Source organism: Myotis brandtii, unplaced genomic scaffold (genome assembly GCF_000412655.1).
Source record: "Myotis brandtii unplaced genomic scaffold, ASM41265v1 scaffold10, whole genome shotgun sequence".
In the NCBI taxonomy this organism is placed as follows: domain Eukaryota; kingdom Metazoa; phylum Chordata; class Mammalia; order Chiroptera; family Vespertilionidae; genus Myotis; species Myotis brandtii.
This window is the reverse complement of record NW_005353325.1, coordinates 3,137,352-3,158,218: the sequence shown is the minus strand read 5'-3', so window position 1 is coordinate 3,158,218 and position 20,867 is coordinate 3,137,352. Positions and strand designations below refer to the sequence as shown.

Genomic DNA, 20,867 nt, shown 5'->3' with positions numbered 1-20,867 from the left:
CCCTCTCTAAAAAAAACAACAACAATGGGAAAAATATCCTCAGATGAGGATTAACTACAAATACAAAAAAAACAAAAAACAAAAAAGTAATCAATCAAGAAAGCCTAGTCACCTGAATCCACTGAACACACAAACATAACAGAAAACACCATCCTTAAATAAAGTATAGTTGTATGAGCTGTGAATTGTGTGTGAATGAACACAATGCTAACTAGTGACCCAGAATTCTACCTAAGGTTATCAGGCTGAAAAATAAAACCTTATTTCATACCAATAGAACCACTGTCACATACTTGAACCTGATGGACTATGTAACAATATGATCACTTTTCAAAATGATTAGAAATTACGTTTGAAAATGTTCATTGAAATTAGGTTAGGTTTAAATTTTTTTTTAAAAAGTCAAGTAATTTCTAAAACAATATAGCACCCAAAGTAAAAATAGATTAGATCTAATTAGCTCATTCCAATAAACTCAATGGGTGAAGGTTTGTTGTTTCATGAGAAGAGCTTTTCCAAGCTTATCTAAGAGATACTTAGAACTGTGTCTATTATCTATTACATGCCCATTTACAAATTACGCCTAAGACAATGGAAAGAGCCATTCAAGGTCTGCCACTACAGCTTTGTGCTAACATACTATATTTTTGCTCAGAATCAGTTAGTATAGAAAGTGTACATGTAGAAAGAAACTGTAACTAGCGTCCTGGGAGTAATATACTTAACTTCTTAGATGTAGTATGTAAAACAATCCTCAAAAGGCAATCAGAAGGGGGAGGGAGGAGAGGGAAACATCTGGATGGGCTCCAGAGAACTCACCCGTGCAAAGTCAAACGCATATCTGTAAATAAGTTTAAAGTTTGTAGAATCATTTAATAATGATCTTAAGTAATCCAAAGTATTTCTGAGTTTTTCTGTTGTATCACATCTAGAAAAACAGAATAAAGGCAAATTATAACCTGAGTTTTTTCTTAATTGGGGCAGTAATATAAAAACACAATACCAAAAGACAGAATAAAAACTCCGGAGTTGGGACACATCCACAATGACCTATTTTTCCTACACTTTTTATTTTTAAAAATTTCAACTGTACAGGAAAGATGAAAGAACAGTTAATAAGCACCCATATACCCATCCCCCCGGTTCACAATAAACACTCCCACTTGTGCTCTCTCTCACATACACACACTTTTTTCTGAACCATTTGAAAGCAAGTTATCAACAAAATGACACCCTAAACACTTAAATACCATCATCACACTTAATATCCTATCAATGTTAACTTTCTTAGCTAATATATAACCCACATTGTCAATTTCCCAATTGTTCCCCCAATTTTCTTTATAGCTGTGGCTTTCTTTCAATCAGGATCCAATTAAGACTCATGCATTGCTTTTAGTTGTCATATCTCCTTAGTCTATGGAAGGGTGTCCTGCCTTTTTGCTGTCGTTCTTGAAAATGTCATTCTGAAGAGATCAGACTAGTTGTTTTATAGAATCTCAATTTGTCAGGTAATTTCCCTATAGCTGTATTTAGGTCAAGCATGTATGATAAGAACACTACACATGATGTCCTCCCTGGTGCAGCCCAGGAGGAGGCTGACACGTCACTCTGCTCCATCACTGGTGACACTGAGCTGATTCATTTGGATAAAGTGGTGTCCACTAGATTCCTCAGGTAAAGACACTTTTCCCTCTGAAATAGTACACAGTTTGTGGTATATCTTAAGACTCTGAATCCTGTTCCTCAAAAACCTTCACTTGGTGGTTTTGCCATCCATTGATGATAGCTGGTTGAATTGATTCTACATTTGAAGGTCCAAATTGGTGATTTTTACAATTCTATCATGCTTTTATACTTATGGCTCGAATTCTTCTCAAAAGAAGAGCTCTACTCAACACCTTTCTTATTTTTTGTGAGTTAAGGAATTTTTGCTTTTCATTCAGTGTTATAAGCTATTACTGTCTTTATCCTTTTTGATGAACAAACTGTTCTCATTTGAGCTATGGCCCCTTCAAGCTGCTCCAGTGTCCTTCTGACATGCCCCCATCAGTCTGTCAGTACATCCTCACTTTCTGGCACAAGATATTCAGCTCACTTTGTACTTTCCCTACTTTAGACTTGAAATCAGCTATTTCTCCAGAAAGCCCTGGTGGTGATAACCTATTTTTACAGGAAAGTGACACATTGTTTACTTTTTCTAAGGAAGTACACTAATTGGTTATTTTTACAAACTGATTTTCTGTTTATAATATCTAGCTCTTAAAAAATGAGAACCAAAAAGTCCCTACTTTCACCGGCAATATTCAAGCTTTTCAAAGCTGCATTTCCCTGTTTCTCTGTAGAGCTTTTATCTACTACTAAGTATAGACCATACACATGACAAGTATTATCAATGAAATATTGTAAATACTTTATAAATGAAAATATAGTTCATAATAGAACACACTGATCTATTTTTAGCAATACATTTGTGAAAGCTAAATATAAAAAAAGTCCTCATGATCTACTGAGACAAAATATCTAAAAGCCAAAAATGAAAGTAAATATTTCATTTGTGAGTCTACAACAAAACAGAATGTTCTTTATTTCTTGCTAATGTTTGAAAACTAAAAGAATATATATATACGTGTGTGTGTGTGTGTGTGTGTGTGTGTGTATATATATATAACTATTTTAGAAGTCAGAAATGGCTTCTTTAAGGAACTAACATGTAAATTGAGAGCTAAAAGAAGAAACTCAATGTTTTTGGAGAGAATGGCTTTCCAGATAAAAAGAACAGCATGTGCAAAGGCCTAGTGGTAGAAGGGAGTGTAGAAAGTCCAAAGACCAAAGACGAAAAGAAAACCATTGTTAAGTAGACTAGGTAGAATAAGAGGGGAAGTGGTACAAGATGAAAGGGAGATGGGACCAGACCATAAAGAGTTTCTGTGGCCCACAGTGTTTATTTTTTAATTGAGTCCTAGAGCCAATGGAAGCCACCTCCTGCCATGGGAGAGACCAGGATCAGGCTTGCATTTTGAAAGGCTCACTCTGGAAGAAAGGGGGAGAACTGATAGCCTAATTTGAGATGTAGGGCCAGAACCCAACTGAGAGACAATAGAGGATAAAAGGACGGGATACACAAGAAAGCAGTAAGTGGGAGCAGAGCTCACTTCGCATTGGGCACTCTACAGTATGGTTTTTTTATTACCATGTATATAAATAAATAATATTAATAATATGAGAAGGGTCAATGCTAACTCCAAAACATATAAGGTCGAGCGAGGTCCCTGCTCTTCAGTGGAAAGGAAAGTTAAGTATCAAAGCCACAGGAAATTGGCCAGATTTTGATGGGTGATTTAGTTCAGTCATGCTCAATGGGAAGAGGAACAGTTGTTTGTTTCAACAGATTCAAGGACAGGAAGCACTCATTTAGATAACTGCTACACAGTTAAAAGGAAATAAAGAAGCTCCGAGTCTTTGGGTAGAACTGCAAGGCAAAATGTCAAGTTCTGCAGCCTGCCTGGGCGTGAGTCCAACACTCTGGCAAAAGATGTCCCTGTGTTTCAAAGACCAGAGATCTTGTCTAGAGTGTACAGCACAAAATGCCCAAAGTAACATTTCAATTTTATATATCTATAAAGGATAGTTACCTGGGTTAGAGATGATATTCTCAACAAAGAATTTAATCTGCTTTAAAAAGGACTTTGTCAGGCAGACCCTCTGGACTAACCACTTGGGAAGCAGGCCACTGAGTCACCAGGCCACTGAGTCACCAGAGGTTGCCATCTAGTGGCCACTCAACAAGATCATTAGCAGAACTGTCAGCTCTTACAAAGGGCCTGTGAAGAAACAGGCTTAGCAAGTAAGCAACCAGCAGAGCTTTTTCAGGAAGCAGCCACATCTTCAATCCCTTTCTGTGAACCACGCACAAGAAAACACAGATGCTGCAGAGTGACAGTGCCACACTGCTACCAAACAAAATATACACATACAGTGGGATCATTTCTTGAGTTTCACTGCCACAAACACATTCGGAGTAAACATAAATCAAGACAATAATCCTCAAAAGTTATAAAATCAAAGGAAGTTCTCTCCCATTTCGTGGAAAAGGCCTTCACCCCTTCACTCAGTCAACCCAAAGATATTTTCCCAACCCACCATCAGGTCTATGCAGTTAGCTACCACACTAACACACTTCGTTTTTAGCTTAAACATCCTTACAAAACAGCAATTTTCAACCTTTCGCATCTCACAGCACATGTAAACTAATGACTAAAATTCTGTGGCATGCCAAAAACTATATATTTTCCCAATCTGACTAAAAAATTAAGTATAATTTTGATTCATTCACAACGGGCAGCTATTGTTGTTGGTTGTTGTCATTTTTAAATTTGATAATCAAAGGGAAAAGAGGTCAGTGCCTCTGGCTAAATATCTATTGCATGTTTTCAAAATTCTTGTGGCACACCGGTTGAAAATCAGTACTATAAAGCTTAATTCATCAGCAGTAGCCTTAATGCATGTTGGAACAAGGCAGAAAATAAACCATCAATTAAAACAAGAGCTGTGTCTTCCCTGACTGAGAATGGCCTAGGGAGCGTGGGGACACTTCTTCCCAACCAGAGAGGCCACACCCACAACTCTGTCTACACAGCGTCAAGGAGATGAGTCAAGGCTAGTTTCTGAGTGCCCAAGTGTATGCCACATTTCATCACTTCACTTTCCTGGTTTTAGAAATGCTACCAGACACCCAGGAAGTAGCTGAACTGATTCAAAACTATCTGGTTCCAAAACCCATGAGTTATTTCTAGCACACTTCCACTGTACAGCAACAATTTTTTTAAAAGCATTTATATCAAATTATACTAGTATATAGACACTATATATATATATATATTATATATGTGACTATATATTTTATCATATACATACTTTAAATCCAGTTTGAATCTAAAAGTTTCCATTTAGAGCATATAAATGATTGGCTTGAGTTTTTTTATTTACTGAGTGTGCACACCTTACAAATACAGAACTTATTTAGTTAATTCAAGTAGCATAAAGAGAACTAACCTTATTACTTTTGCCTGAACATTGCTTCTAAGCCCCAACCCTGAATGGGCTTTGTCTTGTTCATGGGTTTTGTTTCTCCAGAACCTAGAATACTGTGCTTGGCACATCACTATCATTCAAATATTTGCTGAACAAATAATAAATCTAGGGAGGCTGGAAGGAGGAGGGAGAGGGGTTCTTAAAACATGAAATTGGTCTATTTTTGAACTACAAAGAACCTTACAGATTATTCTGAGTAATTATCTCCACCTCACTGATGAGAAAACCAGTCTCAAGAGTTTTATATCACAAAAAGAAAGCAGATTCCTCAGCACCCTTAGAGGATCAGGCTTGAAACGACACACTGCATTTTATAGGAACCCACCTGCCACCAAGCAGAGTCCTCAACAAAAAGCCTGTGAAGTGCTCCCCACCCCCAACATACACGTAGGCCTCTTCCAGGAACTGCATATTTCACTTCCCAGGTGGTGAGGCCTTCAAAACACATGGGCAAGGCCTGGCTGGCATCGTGCAATATTCTTTTGTAAAGACAAATGTAAAAAAGAATCTAAAGCTATATAAAAAATAAATATTATACTCTCTTAAAAGAAATGAAACTGGCCAGAGTGGCTTAGTGGTTGAGCGACCTATGATGAACCAGGAGGTCACGGTTCGACTCCCAATCAGGGCACATGCCCGGGTTGTGGGCTCGAACCCCAGTGCAGGAGGCAGCCGATCAATCATTCTCTGTCATCATTGGTGTTTCTATCTCTCCCTCTCCTTTCCTCTCCGAAATCAATAAAAATATATTTCAAAAAAATAAAAAAGGACAAATGAGCAGCCACCACGTACTCTATTCAGAAAGCCACGAAGAAAGGCAGCGAGGAAAACAATGAAAGAGTTAAAGGCTTAAAATCATAAGTAGTTTGCCAACATGACAACACAATTTTAGAGATTTCAGAGACTTAACCCTAAAATTCTAGAATATGCTGACAGGAAAGTGTATTTGTAAAAAGGTGATTTGGCTTTTACCTAAAACTCATTTGCCATCAGCCAACAGTTGTTAGAAGAAGAATGTGACTTCAGAATCAGAAGTATTGGGTTTTCTTCCCATCTCTGCCACTTACTTTCACAAATCACGTATTCCCTCTGAGCCTCAGTTTCCTTATTTGTAAAGTGCACAAGGCTCAAGCCTGAACTGTCCCCAAAGCCATGGGAAAACAGTGATAAGGCTTCATAAACTACTAAAGTGCAAAACAAATAAGCATTATTATCAATAACAAATAGACAATGATACTAAAAGTTGACAAAAATTCCAAAATTATTTAAATAAAACCACTTCAACTCCAATTTTAATCTAATAAAAACTGAAATCTTATTCCCAGTTAAAGTGAAAAGGAAAAGAGAAGTTATTCTAGATCACAGCTATATATCTTCCAGCCGTTTGAAATGTTTAGTCATCCACCTCAACTGTATCCTTCAATGCATAACATAGAATACAATTTATGTTTTCTTGAATGAAACTCTCAGCAAACACACACATATACATCCACAGACACACACCACACACACACATAAGCACAAAGGGAACACATAAAACCACTGACTTTTTTCTTATTCTGGGCCAGGTAACACACACAGAATCTTTATTATTACTATTTTTTAATCACTAGAGTAATGAAGTTCCAATTTTGCCCTAAGCTAACACAGAATATATAAAATAGAAGATATCAAACATTTTTACTTATAAGTTACACTTTTCTCAATTTTTTCTCACTAACTATAAACCAGATTCTAATAAGCCTTTGCTGTTTAAGCTCTACCCCTGGGCTGTTCAATCCAGTAGCCACTAGACCAGGGGTGGGCAAACTTTTTGACTCGAGGGCCACAATGGGTTCTTAAACTGGACCGGAGGGCTGGAACAAAAGCATGGATGGAGTGTTTGTGTGAACTAATATAAATTCAAAGTAAACATCATTACATAAAAGGGTACGGTCTTTTTTTTTTTTTTTTAGTTTTATTCATTTCAAACAGGCCGGATCCAGCCCGCGGGCCGTAGTTTGCCCACGGCTGCACTAGACACATGTGGCTACTGAGCACTTGAAATGCAGCTAATTCAAAATAGTTCATTGATTTTTAAACTATTTATTACATGCTGGAATGATAATAATTTGGGTTAAATAAAATATATTAAAATTAATTTTACCTGTTTCTTTTTACACTTTTTTAATGTGGCTATTAGAAAATTTTTAATTACCTATGTGGTTCACATATACGAGAAAAGGCTAGTCTATTTCCTACTGGGTAGAGCTGCTCTAGAATACGAAAATAAATAATATACACTCACATAAAAACTTTAATTGCTAAAATTCAACCATAAAGCCCTCCTCATCATATAAAAATGACACATGGCCCCAGTAGAAGTCTGCCCAGATCAGCTGGCCTTCATCCAGTCACCCAACCCAGGCTCCCTGAGATCCCAGGGAAGAGGCTGCCAGCTTGGGAGAGTAGTGACCCCCCAGTTCAGTCTTAGGACTTACTGTAGAGAAGTCATTCCTTTTAACCATTCCTGTAGAGTAAAATAACCCATATTTTGTGCATCCAATTTCCAAGCTAGGACAAGCATAACTACCTGTTAAAAAAAAAAAAAGAAAGCCCAATCAAATCAGAACAACAGACCTCAGCAATTAAATACATTAACATCTCGCCAAATGCTTCTGTTCATGGTAGTTTAGTCACTGAAATATGAACAGAGTAACTTAAAAAATGAGTTCTACAATGGCAATCATCTATAAGTTTGATAATTCAGTCTGCTGACAAGGGTTTGGAGAAACACAAACTCTTATGATGCGTGCTGGTGAAAGTGTAAAGAGATTAACCTTCCCAGAGGGCAATTTTGCAGTGCCTATCAAAACTAAAACCAGTAATTGACTCAGCAATTCCACCTACGGAAAGTTATCTTATAGATATACCTGCACATATACATTAACGTGTATATTCAACAATGGTGACCACAGTACTATTTGTAGAAGCAGAAGATTGGAAACAAACATTTATAAATAAGGGACTAGTTATTGCATACTTCTTTGCTAAATATATTCCACATGAAGGAATACTATGCCCCCATTACAACAAAGTAGACCTATGGGTACAAATAGGGAACAATCTCTAAGATTTATTAAATGAAAAGAGCAAGGTGCAGAACAGAGTTAAAAAATTAAAAGGTGGGTGGTGAGATACACAATTGAGACACATACAGTGGAGTTGTATCACAAATACATTAATGTTTGTAAATTCAACTGTGTAGACTGGGGGAATTATTGTAAAGTAGCCCAATGGCCCACATAAACAGCACTATGCCTGGACTGAGCCCAGGAGGAGCGGCAGGGCCCAATCTTTCCTGTGAGGCACCATATAAACATATCGAACAGCTGTAGTATGATGGCAGGATTAAGTGTACTTTTTCTGTTTAAAATTTCCTTTCATCAGATATTAATTAAATCAGTACATATCAATTTTTAAAGTCACTAGGTGTTTTAGATTTCAAAAATCTAGATTACTAGGTAGATTATGAGGACTGATTAGTAAGCCAATGCTTTTACATTATTATGTTCATCGTCACAAAATGATTGGTAAATAGGTTACAAATGGTAACTTAAGAGACCGATGGGCTATTTAGAAGAATTTGCCCAAAAGAATAAGTTATATGTTCTTTAAAATATTTACACATTAGAGGATTTTCTCCTCATCTCTTGAACTAACCCACATTTTTATATTCAAACTTGGTATGTTCTCAATATCTACATTCAACCATCTATTAGAAAGATTTTTTACATTCCGCATAAACATGTTTAAAAAAATGGTGAAGACACAAGAACACAGACTGCACATGATATGTGTCTAAACTGCCAAAACAGACGTTCGCCGTGGGGATTTCTTTACACAAAACAGACCTTTTCTTTTAATGGCTAATAAGAAAGCTAACTATTTAAATAAAGGATCTTGCTGTTACCTTAGTAAATGAAAGTAGACTTGAATTTTATAACCTGCTTCAACTCTATACGCTATAAATATCAGGCAAGGTGAGAGTTTTAAATACTTTAAGGTGCTTACTCATTGATGCAAATGGCCTTTTAAAAACTATTTTTGCTGCTTTTTCAAATGTTAACATTTCTGAAATTGTAATGTATCCCCAATTAATGGCATATCTGGGTTTATTTGGCAACATTTTTTCTTTCTTAGTGATGATACAACTTATATAAGTTCTATTAGTGGCATCTTAGAATTGAAGTACAGTAATAAATACTTTAAAGTATTCTAAATTCGGTCTTTGAGTCTTCAATGTACATGATTCAACATTTCAAGACTATTTTTACAGAAAGAGAGCTAAAGGACTCATTACTGCCCCAAAAGGACTCATTACGCAGCTCTCTTTTACTGAGTACTGCTATTTGGAGGTGAGGAACTTTGGAGAGCTGAGGACCCCCTTTTTCAGTTAGAACCAGCATCAGCACTCCCTCACATCGACAGGCCTTTCCACCTCTGAGTATAAGTGCTCACACAATCCCTTTTACACAAGCAGCCTGACCCCAGCCTCCTAACCTCCTCACCGCTGGCCCTGCTGCCCATCCCTCTGATCAGACGTGGACAGATGTTCTCTGGTGGAATCTCTGTAGCCTCTCTCAAGCCCAGCTCACTCATACTGTTCAAAAAAACACCTTGCCCCCTCGACACAGCTCTCATTAGGAATGTTACTTTCTATGTCTATGAGTGTCTATGGACCAGATCAGGCAAAATACTACTGACCCAGTTGTCCCTAAACCTTTACGCCAAGCTGAATAATTTATCTAGATACCTGAACTAGATCACATTAAATTTTAAAATACAAGACAAAAATCCATGTAATAAAGTTAACAACATTCCAAAGGCTCTTTAGGATACTGAAAATGTTATTAGGGGGACGTGGAGGAGAACAGAGGCACAGAAATGGTAAGGATAAAAAAAGAAAAGTTTTAATAAAAAAGTGTGAAGTCTCAATTCCTAGTTTTCTTTAAGAGCATGACATATATGCATGGGCACCAGATATCCTGCAAATAGTCTGAATGAAGGGGATGATCTCGAGATCACTCCCAGGTCATAAATTCATTTAGAATCTAAGGCGTATTTGTTAGAATTAAAGGCTAATGTAATATTCAACTGCACAGTTAGTGATCCAGGGCATTTGTATGAGCAAAATTTTTCATTTTAGGATAAGAGAGTAGATGTGGGAACAGGAAAAAATATTCAACAATAACATGGTGATAAGAATTAGGCAAAAGTAATTAAGCATATAAAATAAATTCTAATTAAACTTTTTAAGTGAAGTACTTAGGGCCTTTACACTAAAAAACAATCACTTTCTGAGGTAAATTAAAATGGAAGTGAAAGAGCCATGAAAAATTCTTGATAATTACAACCTCCGCAAAACCCTTATTCAAAGTCCTAGATAAACTACATGAGGCTGAGGCAACTACAGAGGGAGACAAAGGGACACGTGCTGTGCCCGGTCCCCGAGCTGATCTGTCACTGTAGATACACATGCACACACCACTTTTAAAAAATCTAGTTTAACGACCTTACTACTGTACCTTTTAGATGCAAGAAATTAAACATGAGAGAAAAATGACTGTACACCATACCAACAAAAAATTTCACTTACAAATCAAATTAGAATTGAAACCTATTTCTTAGATTGCTTCATAAAAACACACCATTACTTTTTTTTATTGTTGCTTTATTTGTCAAGGGACAAAAGACTTAAGAAAAACAATCAACTGATTGACTCGACTTAATAAGTTAGACTTACGTTTTCTGGTTCAACACCAATGTCTTCACAAAATTTCTCCATGCCTTCGGGACCTACAACATCATCAGTACCTGTGGTGAAATGCAATCTTATATAAATTAAATCTAACCATGTGCACTATTACTACTGTGATAGGATTATATTGTCAAAATATTTATTATCCAAGTAAACTAAAATCAAATTAACAATTAAGGACTAGAACTCCTTTCTGAAGAAAGAAATCATCAAGTATAAATTGAAAAATATTCTGACATATCTTTAAAGGATTCTACTCTGCACAGTCATTTAAGTCAAATCATTGCCATGTCCCTCAACCTATGGACATGTGATAGACATAATTTATGTCTAAAGATAAGGTCACCTGCAAAGTCACTAATAACCCCCTAATTGTCAAAGGTAATAGATGTAGCAGTCCATCTTTATGTTACTGGATTTTTCTGTGATACCTGACCATTTGAAGTTCTCGCTTCACAAAACTTGTCTCCTCCCACAACTTCTGGAAGTGCCCTCTGTCATCTGGTTTTGCCACCTCTCCTCCTTGGCTTCTTTATGGGTTGGGTCCTTTGCTTCTCCCAACTTGTAAAATGTGATGTGCAGAGTTCCATCCTTAAACCTCTCCTAATCCGTTCTATACACTCTCCCTAGGAAATTTCAATCATATCTGAGGTTTCAGGTACTACTACCCAGATCTCTTTCTAGCCCACACTTTCCCCCTGACTTTTGGGCTGTCTACATCACCTCCTCTTTAACTAACACAACTCAACTCATCTTCTGCCCCGAACTACTCCTCCTGCATTTCACACTTTCTACTATCACCTCACTAAGCCCATCATCTCTCCATGCCAAGCCTGCTTATCCTCCTGTATTCTGTCTCAACTGGTGGCACCACCAGAAATAGAAACCTAGGAGTCATCCTGTATTCTTCCCTTACCCACTTTCCGCATCCAATCAATATTCAAACTCTTTCCTTCCAAATATGTCTTAATTGGACCTATCCTGCACTGACCTATTCAGGCTCTCTCCTTTCACTGAGGTTACCCCAGCAGTCTCTTCAGGATCACCCTAATTCCACAGCCTTGTCCCCCTCTGACCTTTTTCTAGTCATTATTTTTCTCCTTTTATTTTACATATTTTTCTATGTATTCCCAACTTTCTTAATTTGATTATTAGAGGAAAAGTTATCGCATCAAATAAAAGTTTACTTAATTTTTAATTTAGTTACTTTTTTGCTACATTAACATATAAACACGAGACAAAATCTCATTTAAAAGTGAAAAATTAAAATATTTAAAAAGCAAAAGTTTCCCCTCTAATCCCTCCGTACTCTCCAGAGACAACCATTTATTAAAGAATCCCTTTAAGTACCCTTCCCAAACCAAGTTTCTACATACATATTTATTTGCTGTTTCTAAATTTGTCCAGGCAATTCTCTTTGGCTTTCCAGGTATACAATAATTTAATAATTTCATCTCCAACAAATGATCATTTTTGTCTCCTCCTTTTCAATATTTATGCCCCTTCTTTCTTTCGCTTATCTAACAACACTATGTAATAACTTACAAAACAATGGCAAATAAAATTTCTTATCTCATTCTTGATTCAAATGTGAATCCAATTAGCATTTTTATCATTTGATACCTTGCTAGCTTTAGGTTTGAGAGCCCATATACCCACATGCACACATTCATGTATATGTTACACCAAGAAGACATTAATACATTCACGAGGTAAAATGTTCAAATAGAGAAAGACTGAGTAAAATACAGTAAAAAAGAGAAAGCCTGCCTTCTCCTTTTCCTTATTAATTAGGTGTGTATTCTCCCAGACCTTTCTGTTATGTATTCATGTATGTGCAAATACACAATAAAAGCAGTTTTAAATTTATCTATACACATGGGTTCATGCTATATCTATAAATTCTACATCTTGGTTTTTTCATTAAGTATGTCTGATAATCTTCCTGTGAGAATACCTCTGCATCTACTTTGTTCTTGTTAGCAGACACATTTTCCATTACTCCACTGTATGTAATGTGTGTGTGTGTGTGTATGTTCATCATTCTACTACTATAAAATACTTAGGCTGTAAGATTAAAGAATAATTATTCTCACAAGGAAATAGCCATCTGTCTTTATTTTGCTAAGAGGTTTTGTTTTTAGGAAAAGATGCCTTTTTGTTATTTACCAATAGGACTCACAGAAGGTGGTTGCATAGAGCTGAAAATAAAAAGTTACTTTTTAATCTCTTTGGCTTCCAATTTGGCTGATTTTATAAAAGCTCTTTCACTGTAACCTATTCTTGAGCCTGGCCAGCCACCTGCATTTCCCGTGCCTGTGCACCAGGCCTGGGAGTCTCCAGGCTGCTCTCCGCCTCTTGCTCCCTCCCTCCTGGTTACTGCCTCCCCGCTCTGTCAATACTCATTACAAAGATGATGCTTCTCAGTTTGTCCATTTGTCACACTAGAAAATGAGCACAGTGCTTCTGTTCACTGCACCCCCGAGCCTGGCACATGGCAAGCCCTCAAAGAAGGGTCTGCTGATGTACACTGTGCAGGAATGTTAATTATCCATGCTCTTCCTTTTTTCCACATTTTATGCGATGCCACTGTCGTATTAATTATATGCATTTTCCCTGTGTGTTTTGAAAGAGCAACAAGTTTTCAACAGTAGGATTTGCAATGGTATGACTTGCCAAAAGTAATTATTTTATCCTAAAAAACCTAAAATATAGCTTGTCAATTAACACTATTAAAAAGCTACCCATAATCCTATTTAAAACAACTTCTTCTTTCATCTCATTAATCTTTCTCATGAACTTATTTAGATCTATCTGTAATCACATTGTTCATTGGGATTATTGTAATATTTATACTGAATTTATCAACTCCCTTGTAGAATTGAACAATCGCATTCTAACAAATATGCCACTGACTAACACAAAGTAGGTTAGAAGTGGGGTTTGAGGAAGATGGTTTAAAAAACCATTGTATCTAAAGTAAGCTATGGAATGCCCAGGTGACAGATACTGAAGATATATTTGGAAGGCAGACATACTGACAATAACCTAGAAAAAAAGTGGTCCTCCCACTTACCCTCCCACTTTAAAGTGATTATGTCCACATCATAGAACGTGCTGGAGTTAACTGGCCAGGCAGGAGCTGGAGAGCAGGGCTCAGGCTGCAGAAGCCATGGACAGCAGTCAGCAAGGTGAGGAGTGAAACGGACAGCTCAGCAAAGAACTGAAGGTCCATCCATGTGAAACAACTACATACCAAGGACCCTGCTGCCCCTCCACTCCTCTCCAGATTAAAGTACAGGAGTCAGCCCAAACCAGCTGGCTGGCTCCTAGTGAAAGTGCACACACCAGGGGTGGTGAAGCCCTCCTCATTCCAGGGAGCTGTGGCCTCACAGACGGGCTCCCACAGACTCACTCTGCAGCACAACCTGTAAGTCATCCTTGAATAATACTGACCTATAGTTTTCACTCATGTAGTTGGGATTTTAAAAGTGAAAAAGATAACACTTGAACTTTTAAGTATTCCCAATTTCAAACCACTTTCCCTACTGATAAGATACAGAAGAAGGAAAGGAGGCAGGTGTAAAAATAGAGCTAGCCACACCCCCAGAAACTCCTTTTGAGAATGGACTACCAGGAACCAACCAACCAGGACCTCAGGGAACCTAAAGAATGTGGCTTAAGCTTTATCCCAAATGTCATCTTTCTGGGCCAGAGAAAAGCAAACAAGAAGGAAAATTGTAGACTGCTTGCTCTCTTTTTAAAGAAAACAGAAGTGTGGCTTATACTATGAAAAAATTTATGCTTACTTGTAAAGGAAGACACACAAAAAAATCAAAATAGCTGTGCTATGACGGTGGGATTAAGTGTTCTTTTTATGTTTAAAATATTCTTTTTATAATACATTTCATAACAACAAATTGTGAGCCAAGAAGAAAGCAAAATGATACAAATATCAGAAAATTCTTCATTCATTCAGCATCCATGTAGCAAACACCTGGAAAAGTGCCTTTTTTATTTTTTTAAATCCTCACCAGAGGATATTTTTTCCACTGATTTTTACAGAGAGTAGAAGGGAGGGAGGGGGACGAGGAAGGGGAGAGAGAGATGTGAGACACATCGATTGGTTGCCTCCCGAACACAGCCCAACCAGTGCAGGATCAAATCTGCAAAGCCAGGTATGTGCCCTTGACCAGGAATCGAATCCGAGACCCTTTGGTGTGTGGGCTGCCACTCTATCCACTGAGCCCAGGGCTCAAACACTTTTACTAGGAAGACAAATGTCTTCAAGAGATTCATGTTCTTTTGTCATAAATGTGAAAACAGATAAAGTATAACATTAAGTTAGTTTTTGTACTAGTGTCTATGCCCTGCAAACAAAATCTAGCTGAAACTAGTTCAAGTAATGAAGGTGAATTCACTAGAAAGACATTGGGGTAGCTCACGAAATTCCAATGAACCACAGGAATCAGGATCGAATCCTTTCAAGTCCACACCAGAAGAGAAAGATTCTTCTCTCAGCTTCCTGATAATCCCAGAAAATTTTGCCTGATTGGCCAGGCCTGGATTATCTGTCAGCCCCTGGAACAATTTCTGTGGCCAAAAGGGGCAAGGCTCTTACCAGAAAAGGGGTAGGGCGAGGGAGGGAGGCAAGATCAGGCCATAGGAGGAATCCTCACTTTGATACCCAGTAAAATGGTATCAGAACTAGTGATGAACAATGTCCTGGAGAAGTACAAGGGCTATTAGGCTAATTAGGGGGCTTTATAGTTACAGAGCATCTTGTTAGATGGAAAAATGGAGAAAAGCACTCCAGACAAAGGGCTGGCAGGGAACTAGTTCTTTTATCCCGTAGGCAGCAGGGATTTGTGAGGTGGGGCGGGGCAGGGTGGACTGATGACAGGAACGTTGCTTTGAAGAATGCTGGGATAGTAAAGTTGATAGGAAGTTAGAACTAGGAATGAGAAAAAGAACCTCTAGTTCAAGCTTGTCTGAAAATTTTTCTTTCTCTTTTACACCACACACAGCCACAAAAACAACCAAACCTTAGATTTCAGTATTACACCAGCCAACCAATTATAATAAGTTGCAAAACTGGGACTGAATTTAACACATTTAAATGACAAAACAAACATTTTCTGCCAAAAGATCTTTCAAAATAGAAACACTTAATATAAGAAATTCTGTTGCATTGCATAATGGTTCAAAGCAGCAAAGCTTCTTTTAACTTCAATGTGTAAACCAAATAATCACCCATTACCAGCATTTGAATAGGTTTCCTAGCAATCCAAAGTACTTCTCCCAAGTGCATTTCATCTTTTCAGTTCGCTTCTAGTGTTCTGAGTTCTTTGGCTTAGCTGCTGGCTATAAATAGGACATCTGATGATTTGTTTCAATGATGTTCTCTCCCTCAAACAGGAACACACACACACACACACCCCAAATTCGAAAAGTACTTATTTCTTAATTTCCTAATCTCCTCTATGGTAGTCCCTACTTTCAGGAGGATCAGTCTAAGATGATATAAGTGATTACTTACCTGCATATTCATAGAACCACTCTAAGCACCTCTTACTTGAAAAAGCTTCTTCTTCAGTCTTTATTCTAGTTGAATCATATTTTCTATACATGCTAGAAATTGAGAAGGCAGCTTTAAGTTAGTTAAAGTAAAGATTCTGAGTTCTTTTTAAGTAGCAGATAGATTTTATTCACTTACCCAAACCACACATCTATTTAATCAGTATTTCAAGTATATTTTAAATATTTTACTTCCTGAATTTAGAAGCTTAAGCTTTTATAACTACAGTTTTAAACACAGTCCCACCCAATACAAAATTAAATGGTAAATACTTAACACAGGTTTTTCTCTGATTAACAAATCATCAGTAAGAACTGAATAGAACAGGTATTTTATAGATCCCCTTCTACCTCACTACTAGAACTACTAAGTACAGAAAGATAGTGAGATACTGCAAGAAATGTCTAACACCGTAGACATTTGATGACCCTACGACTCACTCCTGTCTCACACTAGGTTCTCCTGACTTCTGTGCCTTATGAGTTAGGCTGGGCAAAGAGCACAGTGTAAGAAAGAACCTGTCAATATTAGAGACCTCGAGGGAACATAAGAAAATAAAAAGAAACATTAAACTATATCCAAGCCTCCAGGAAAAAATAATAATAAGGTGTATAGTTGATCACACAAAGTCTCTTGAATGGTTTCTTCATTAGGATAACCTTAAAAACTTCAGGAGAAGTTTAGAGAAGCCCTGGCTTCTGCCATTCTCTCATCATTCCCTACTATTGTGGAAACAGCCAGCATAAGCTGAAAAACTGAACGCGAAAGCACAGCAGCCTCCTCCTCCAACCCTGTGACCTTCGGCAAGAAGTTCTTATTTCATAATGACCTGGGGCTAAGGACTGAAATATTCCCTACTTGGGGAGGGGAGAGGAGGCAGTATCTTTACAAATAGTGATTTGGATAGAAAAATTGTGAGTATATACTTTTCTTACCCTTCATTTATATGTAAATTGCCTAAATAGGTATATATAAATATTTATGAATATAATTTTCATTTACATAGTATATAAAAATCATATACTTCTTGTTAAATGAGCACTTATTCATGACCCACACATTCACCAGAATATATGTATATACTTCTGATTAGAAATTCTGAGTTTCAATACCAAAAAAGACATGGTTATGGGGTGGGAAGATATTTAAACTGCATACCACCAGTTTTGTTTTCTTCAATAAAAGGTAGCCATAATACCTGGAAACAAAGATGGACACTGTCCAAAGGTTCAAATAGATATGCTCCTATCCTAGTCCTGAACATTCCTCTCTCAACTCAAAAGTCTTTAATTGGTCAATAGTCTAGAGATCTATATATGACAATGTTTGAATTGCTTAAATATACTCTACATAAAAAAGAGTAATGGAATACCACTCAGCTAATAAAATTTAAAAAAAGATAGATGCTATAACATGGATGAACCTCAAAAAACATTAAGCTAAGTGAAAGAAGCAACACACAAAAGACCAGTTATATAAAATGACTAGAAAAGGCAAATCTGTAGAGCTGTAAAGTAGATTCATGATTGCCTGGGGTGGGGGAATGGAAACGGAGTGAGTGTGAATGGGCACTGAGGATCTAACTGAGGTGATGGAAATCTTCTAAAACTGGTTTGTAGTGATGGTTGCATAACTCTAACAATTTAGTAAAAATCACTGAATTTGTACACTTAAAATGGATGAACATTATAGTATGTAAAAAATGTTATGAAAAAAAAAATAACAAGGATGAAACTCAGATAATGCTATAGCCCCCTCTCCCTTGGGTGACCATGGCAATGCTGTCAATAAGTCTCCCACACCTTTCTGCAATTCCACTAGCAGTTTTTAAATGGCTTTATCATCCTAAATTTTATTAGGCCGTGATGAAAAAATAAACACCAGCCCTAACCGGTTTGGCTCAGTGGATAGAGCGTCGGCCTGCGGACCAAGGGGTCCCAGGTTCGATTCCGGTCAAGGGCATGTACCTTGGTTGCGGGCACGTCCCCCGTGGGGAGTGTGCAGGAGGCAGCTGACCGATGTTTCTCTCTCATCAATGTTTCTAACTCTCTATCCCTCTCCCTTCCTCTCTGTGAAAAAATCAATAAAATATGTATATAAAAAAAATAAAAAATAAACACCATAGATAGTCCCAAAATGCAATGTGATTATTAGAATTTGGCAATGCCTTGATAATCACATTTACACCACTCAGAAGTATAAAGTAACCTGGCTTCGTAATGCTAAAAAGCATTGGTCTACACATTGTTGGTGATTATCTTCTAACTCACGACTAACCTTCTTTTAGATAATATTTTCTACTCATTTGGGATATAAACAGGGACATTATTTTCACATTTTCAGAGTCCATCTCCCTATCCCTCCAACTGAGGTATAGCATATTAAGTATCACAGCAAAAAAGAAACAGAAAAGTCTCATCTAATCTCCTTGATTTATAGATGTGAATTCAGGCCCTTTGGTGAAATGACCTACAGAGCTAGAATAAAGGAAGATGAAAAAAGGCAGAAAGGATTAAAACTGATGTTTGTTCACTGTTTTAAAAAAAGAGGAGAAAAATGATGCCTAAAATAAACAAGTCTAACAGACCTTTGGAGTTACCAAAATTAACAGTTCACTTGTTTGAAAGAGAAGTGGTTGAAAAAAATTATCTACCAAATCTGTTTCTAACAAATCCTCACTCTTCTGAGAATAAACCTCAGGACAGCCAATACTCCCGGCAGGCTCAGAGCAGTCAGTGCAGGCCGCTTTCCGGCCACTCAGCCCCGGTCCCTTGCAAAGGCAATTACGGGATTCCTGCGGTGGTGTTTAGTGAAACACATACCAATGCTGAGGTCCTCTGCAGGCACACACAGCAAGCCCGTAAAAGGAAAGGAAGTCAACACCAGTTTTGGTGGATCAGTGGATTAAGATCAAACTGTAATTTCTAATAAGTCAAATTACCTAATGTGTTTTTTTAAATAAACCCACACATAAAATAAGTGACATGAAATAACTACAGCTTGAAAGTTTGCCATGCAGAACCAAAACAATGTTCCAGTTGGCATTTGTCCATTTAGAGACCCACATGGATGAGGCAGCATCCTGCTTTTATGACACCAGTGTCATCAATTCTGACCTACTGTCTGTGCCATACCTGTCATGTCTACTTTTCTTGGCAGATAAATCATCTCCAGAGGCAGGTCTTCTCTTTTTCCTTGGCGGCATCACTTTACTGAAGCAGTCCGAAGAACTACAAGACCGCAGGCTTCCTACAAAACAAGGAGTCAAAGGGCACGAGATTAAGGTATGCCACAGCCCAACACTTCCAAAATAATACCCCCGAACTAGAAGTTTTCATGGCTGGTACTGTAAATGGTTTAAATGTTATTTGTAAATGATATGAGATAGAAAAAAAACAAACGTTTTTAGTTTCTCTTTGAGAAAATGTTCTAGTCACACAAATAAGTTAATATTTCCTCCCCAACCACACCAGAAATAGAAGTTATCACAACTTCAATTTACTCCCCCAAAGCACTAATAATATAAATCATCTAGGCTTTCAGCTCCTCCTGCATGTCAGTGTTCTTTCGAAAGGAACTGCACTGCTATCTCTTGAAAGCACTTCACTCGGCAAGGCCAGGCCAGCCAGTCACCTTGATTCAAAACACACACAGGGGTAGCAGTCCCGACATTCTTAAGCTTCAAGAGGCATCTGGGTTTGGGGCTTAAAAAAAACAGGATTTGGATTTTTGGGGAAGAAGCCTGACATAATCTTGAGCGAAAATTTCCATATTAATGTTTAGTTCGTTTCTGCCACCTGAAAAAGAATTTGCCCTTTCACTCAGGGTTTTCAGAAGCATACCCTTCACTTTGTAAAACATATTTAAATGTAATAACAGACAATAACAACATGGAACACTTATAAAGACCTTACTGTGAGCCAGGTCCTACTGTTAACACTTACATGTATTAACTCAAACTCTTAACCTCATAACAAGCATATAAAAAAAGAACCATCAATATTGCCAATGCAGATGAGAAAATGAAGGCAGAGAGAGTTAGGTGGGATTCAAACCCTGACAGTCTCGTTTCAGACTGTCTTAAACATTAAAAATTATGAGACAATTACAAGATAACTAGAGGCCCGGTATACAAATTCATGCCCGGGTGGTGTCACAATTATAAGATAACTAGAGGCCCGGTATACAAATTCGTGCACGGGTGGTGTCACAATTATAAGATAACTAGAGGCCAGGTACACAAATTTGTGCACGGGTGGGGTCCCTCGGCCTGGCTGGCGACCAGGGCCCAATGGGGCTGGGGGAGGTTGGCTGGGAGGAGGGGCCACAGGAGGTTGGCCGGCAGGGGGTAGGGGCTGTGGGAGGCTCAGCTGGGCTGGGGGGCGGGACCGCAGG

General features: G+C 37.7%; 1 protein-coding gene across 8 annotated transcripts in view; it reads right to left on the bottom strand.

Annotated features, from left to right (window-relative positions):
* Window positions 1-20,867, bottom strand: part of DCUN1D4 (DCN1, defective in cullin neddylation 1, domain containing 4) — a 66,781-nt gene that overhangs the window by 14,596 nt on the left and 31,318 nt on the right. For 7 of the 8 annotated variants that reach the window (XM_005853157.2, XM_005853156.2, XM_014534520.1 and 4 more), the window contains exons 4-8: window positions 19,607-19,721; window positions 16,434-16,525; window positions 10,880-10,950; window positions 7,575-7,666; window positions 820-928 (exon numbers count right to left, since the gene is read on the bottom strand). In XM_005853157.2, coding sequence (XP_005853219.1) covers window positions 820-928; window positions 7,575-7,666; window positions 10,880-10,950; window positions 16,434-16,525; window positions 19,607-19,721 — 479 coding nt within the window. The remainder of the gene's footprint in view (window positions 1-819; window positions 929-7,574; window positions 7,667-10,879; window positions 10,951-16,433; window positions 16,526-19,606; window positions 19,722-20,867) is intronic. The other variant, XM_014534497.1, reaches the window with a different exon arrangement.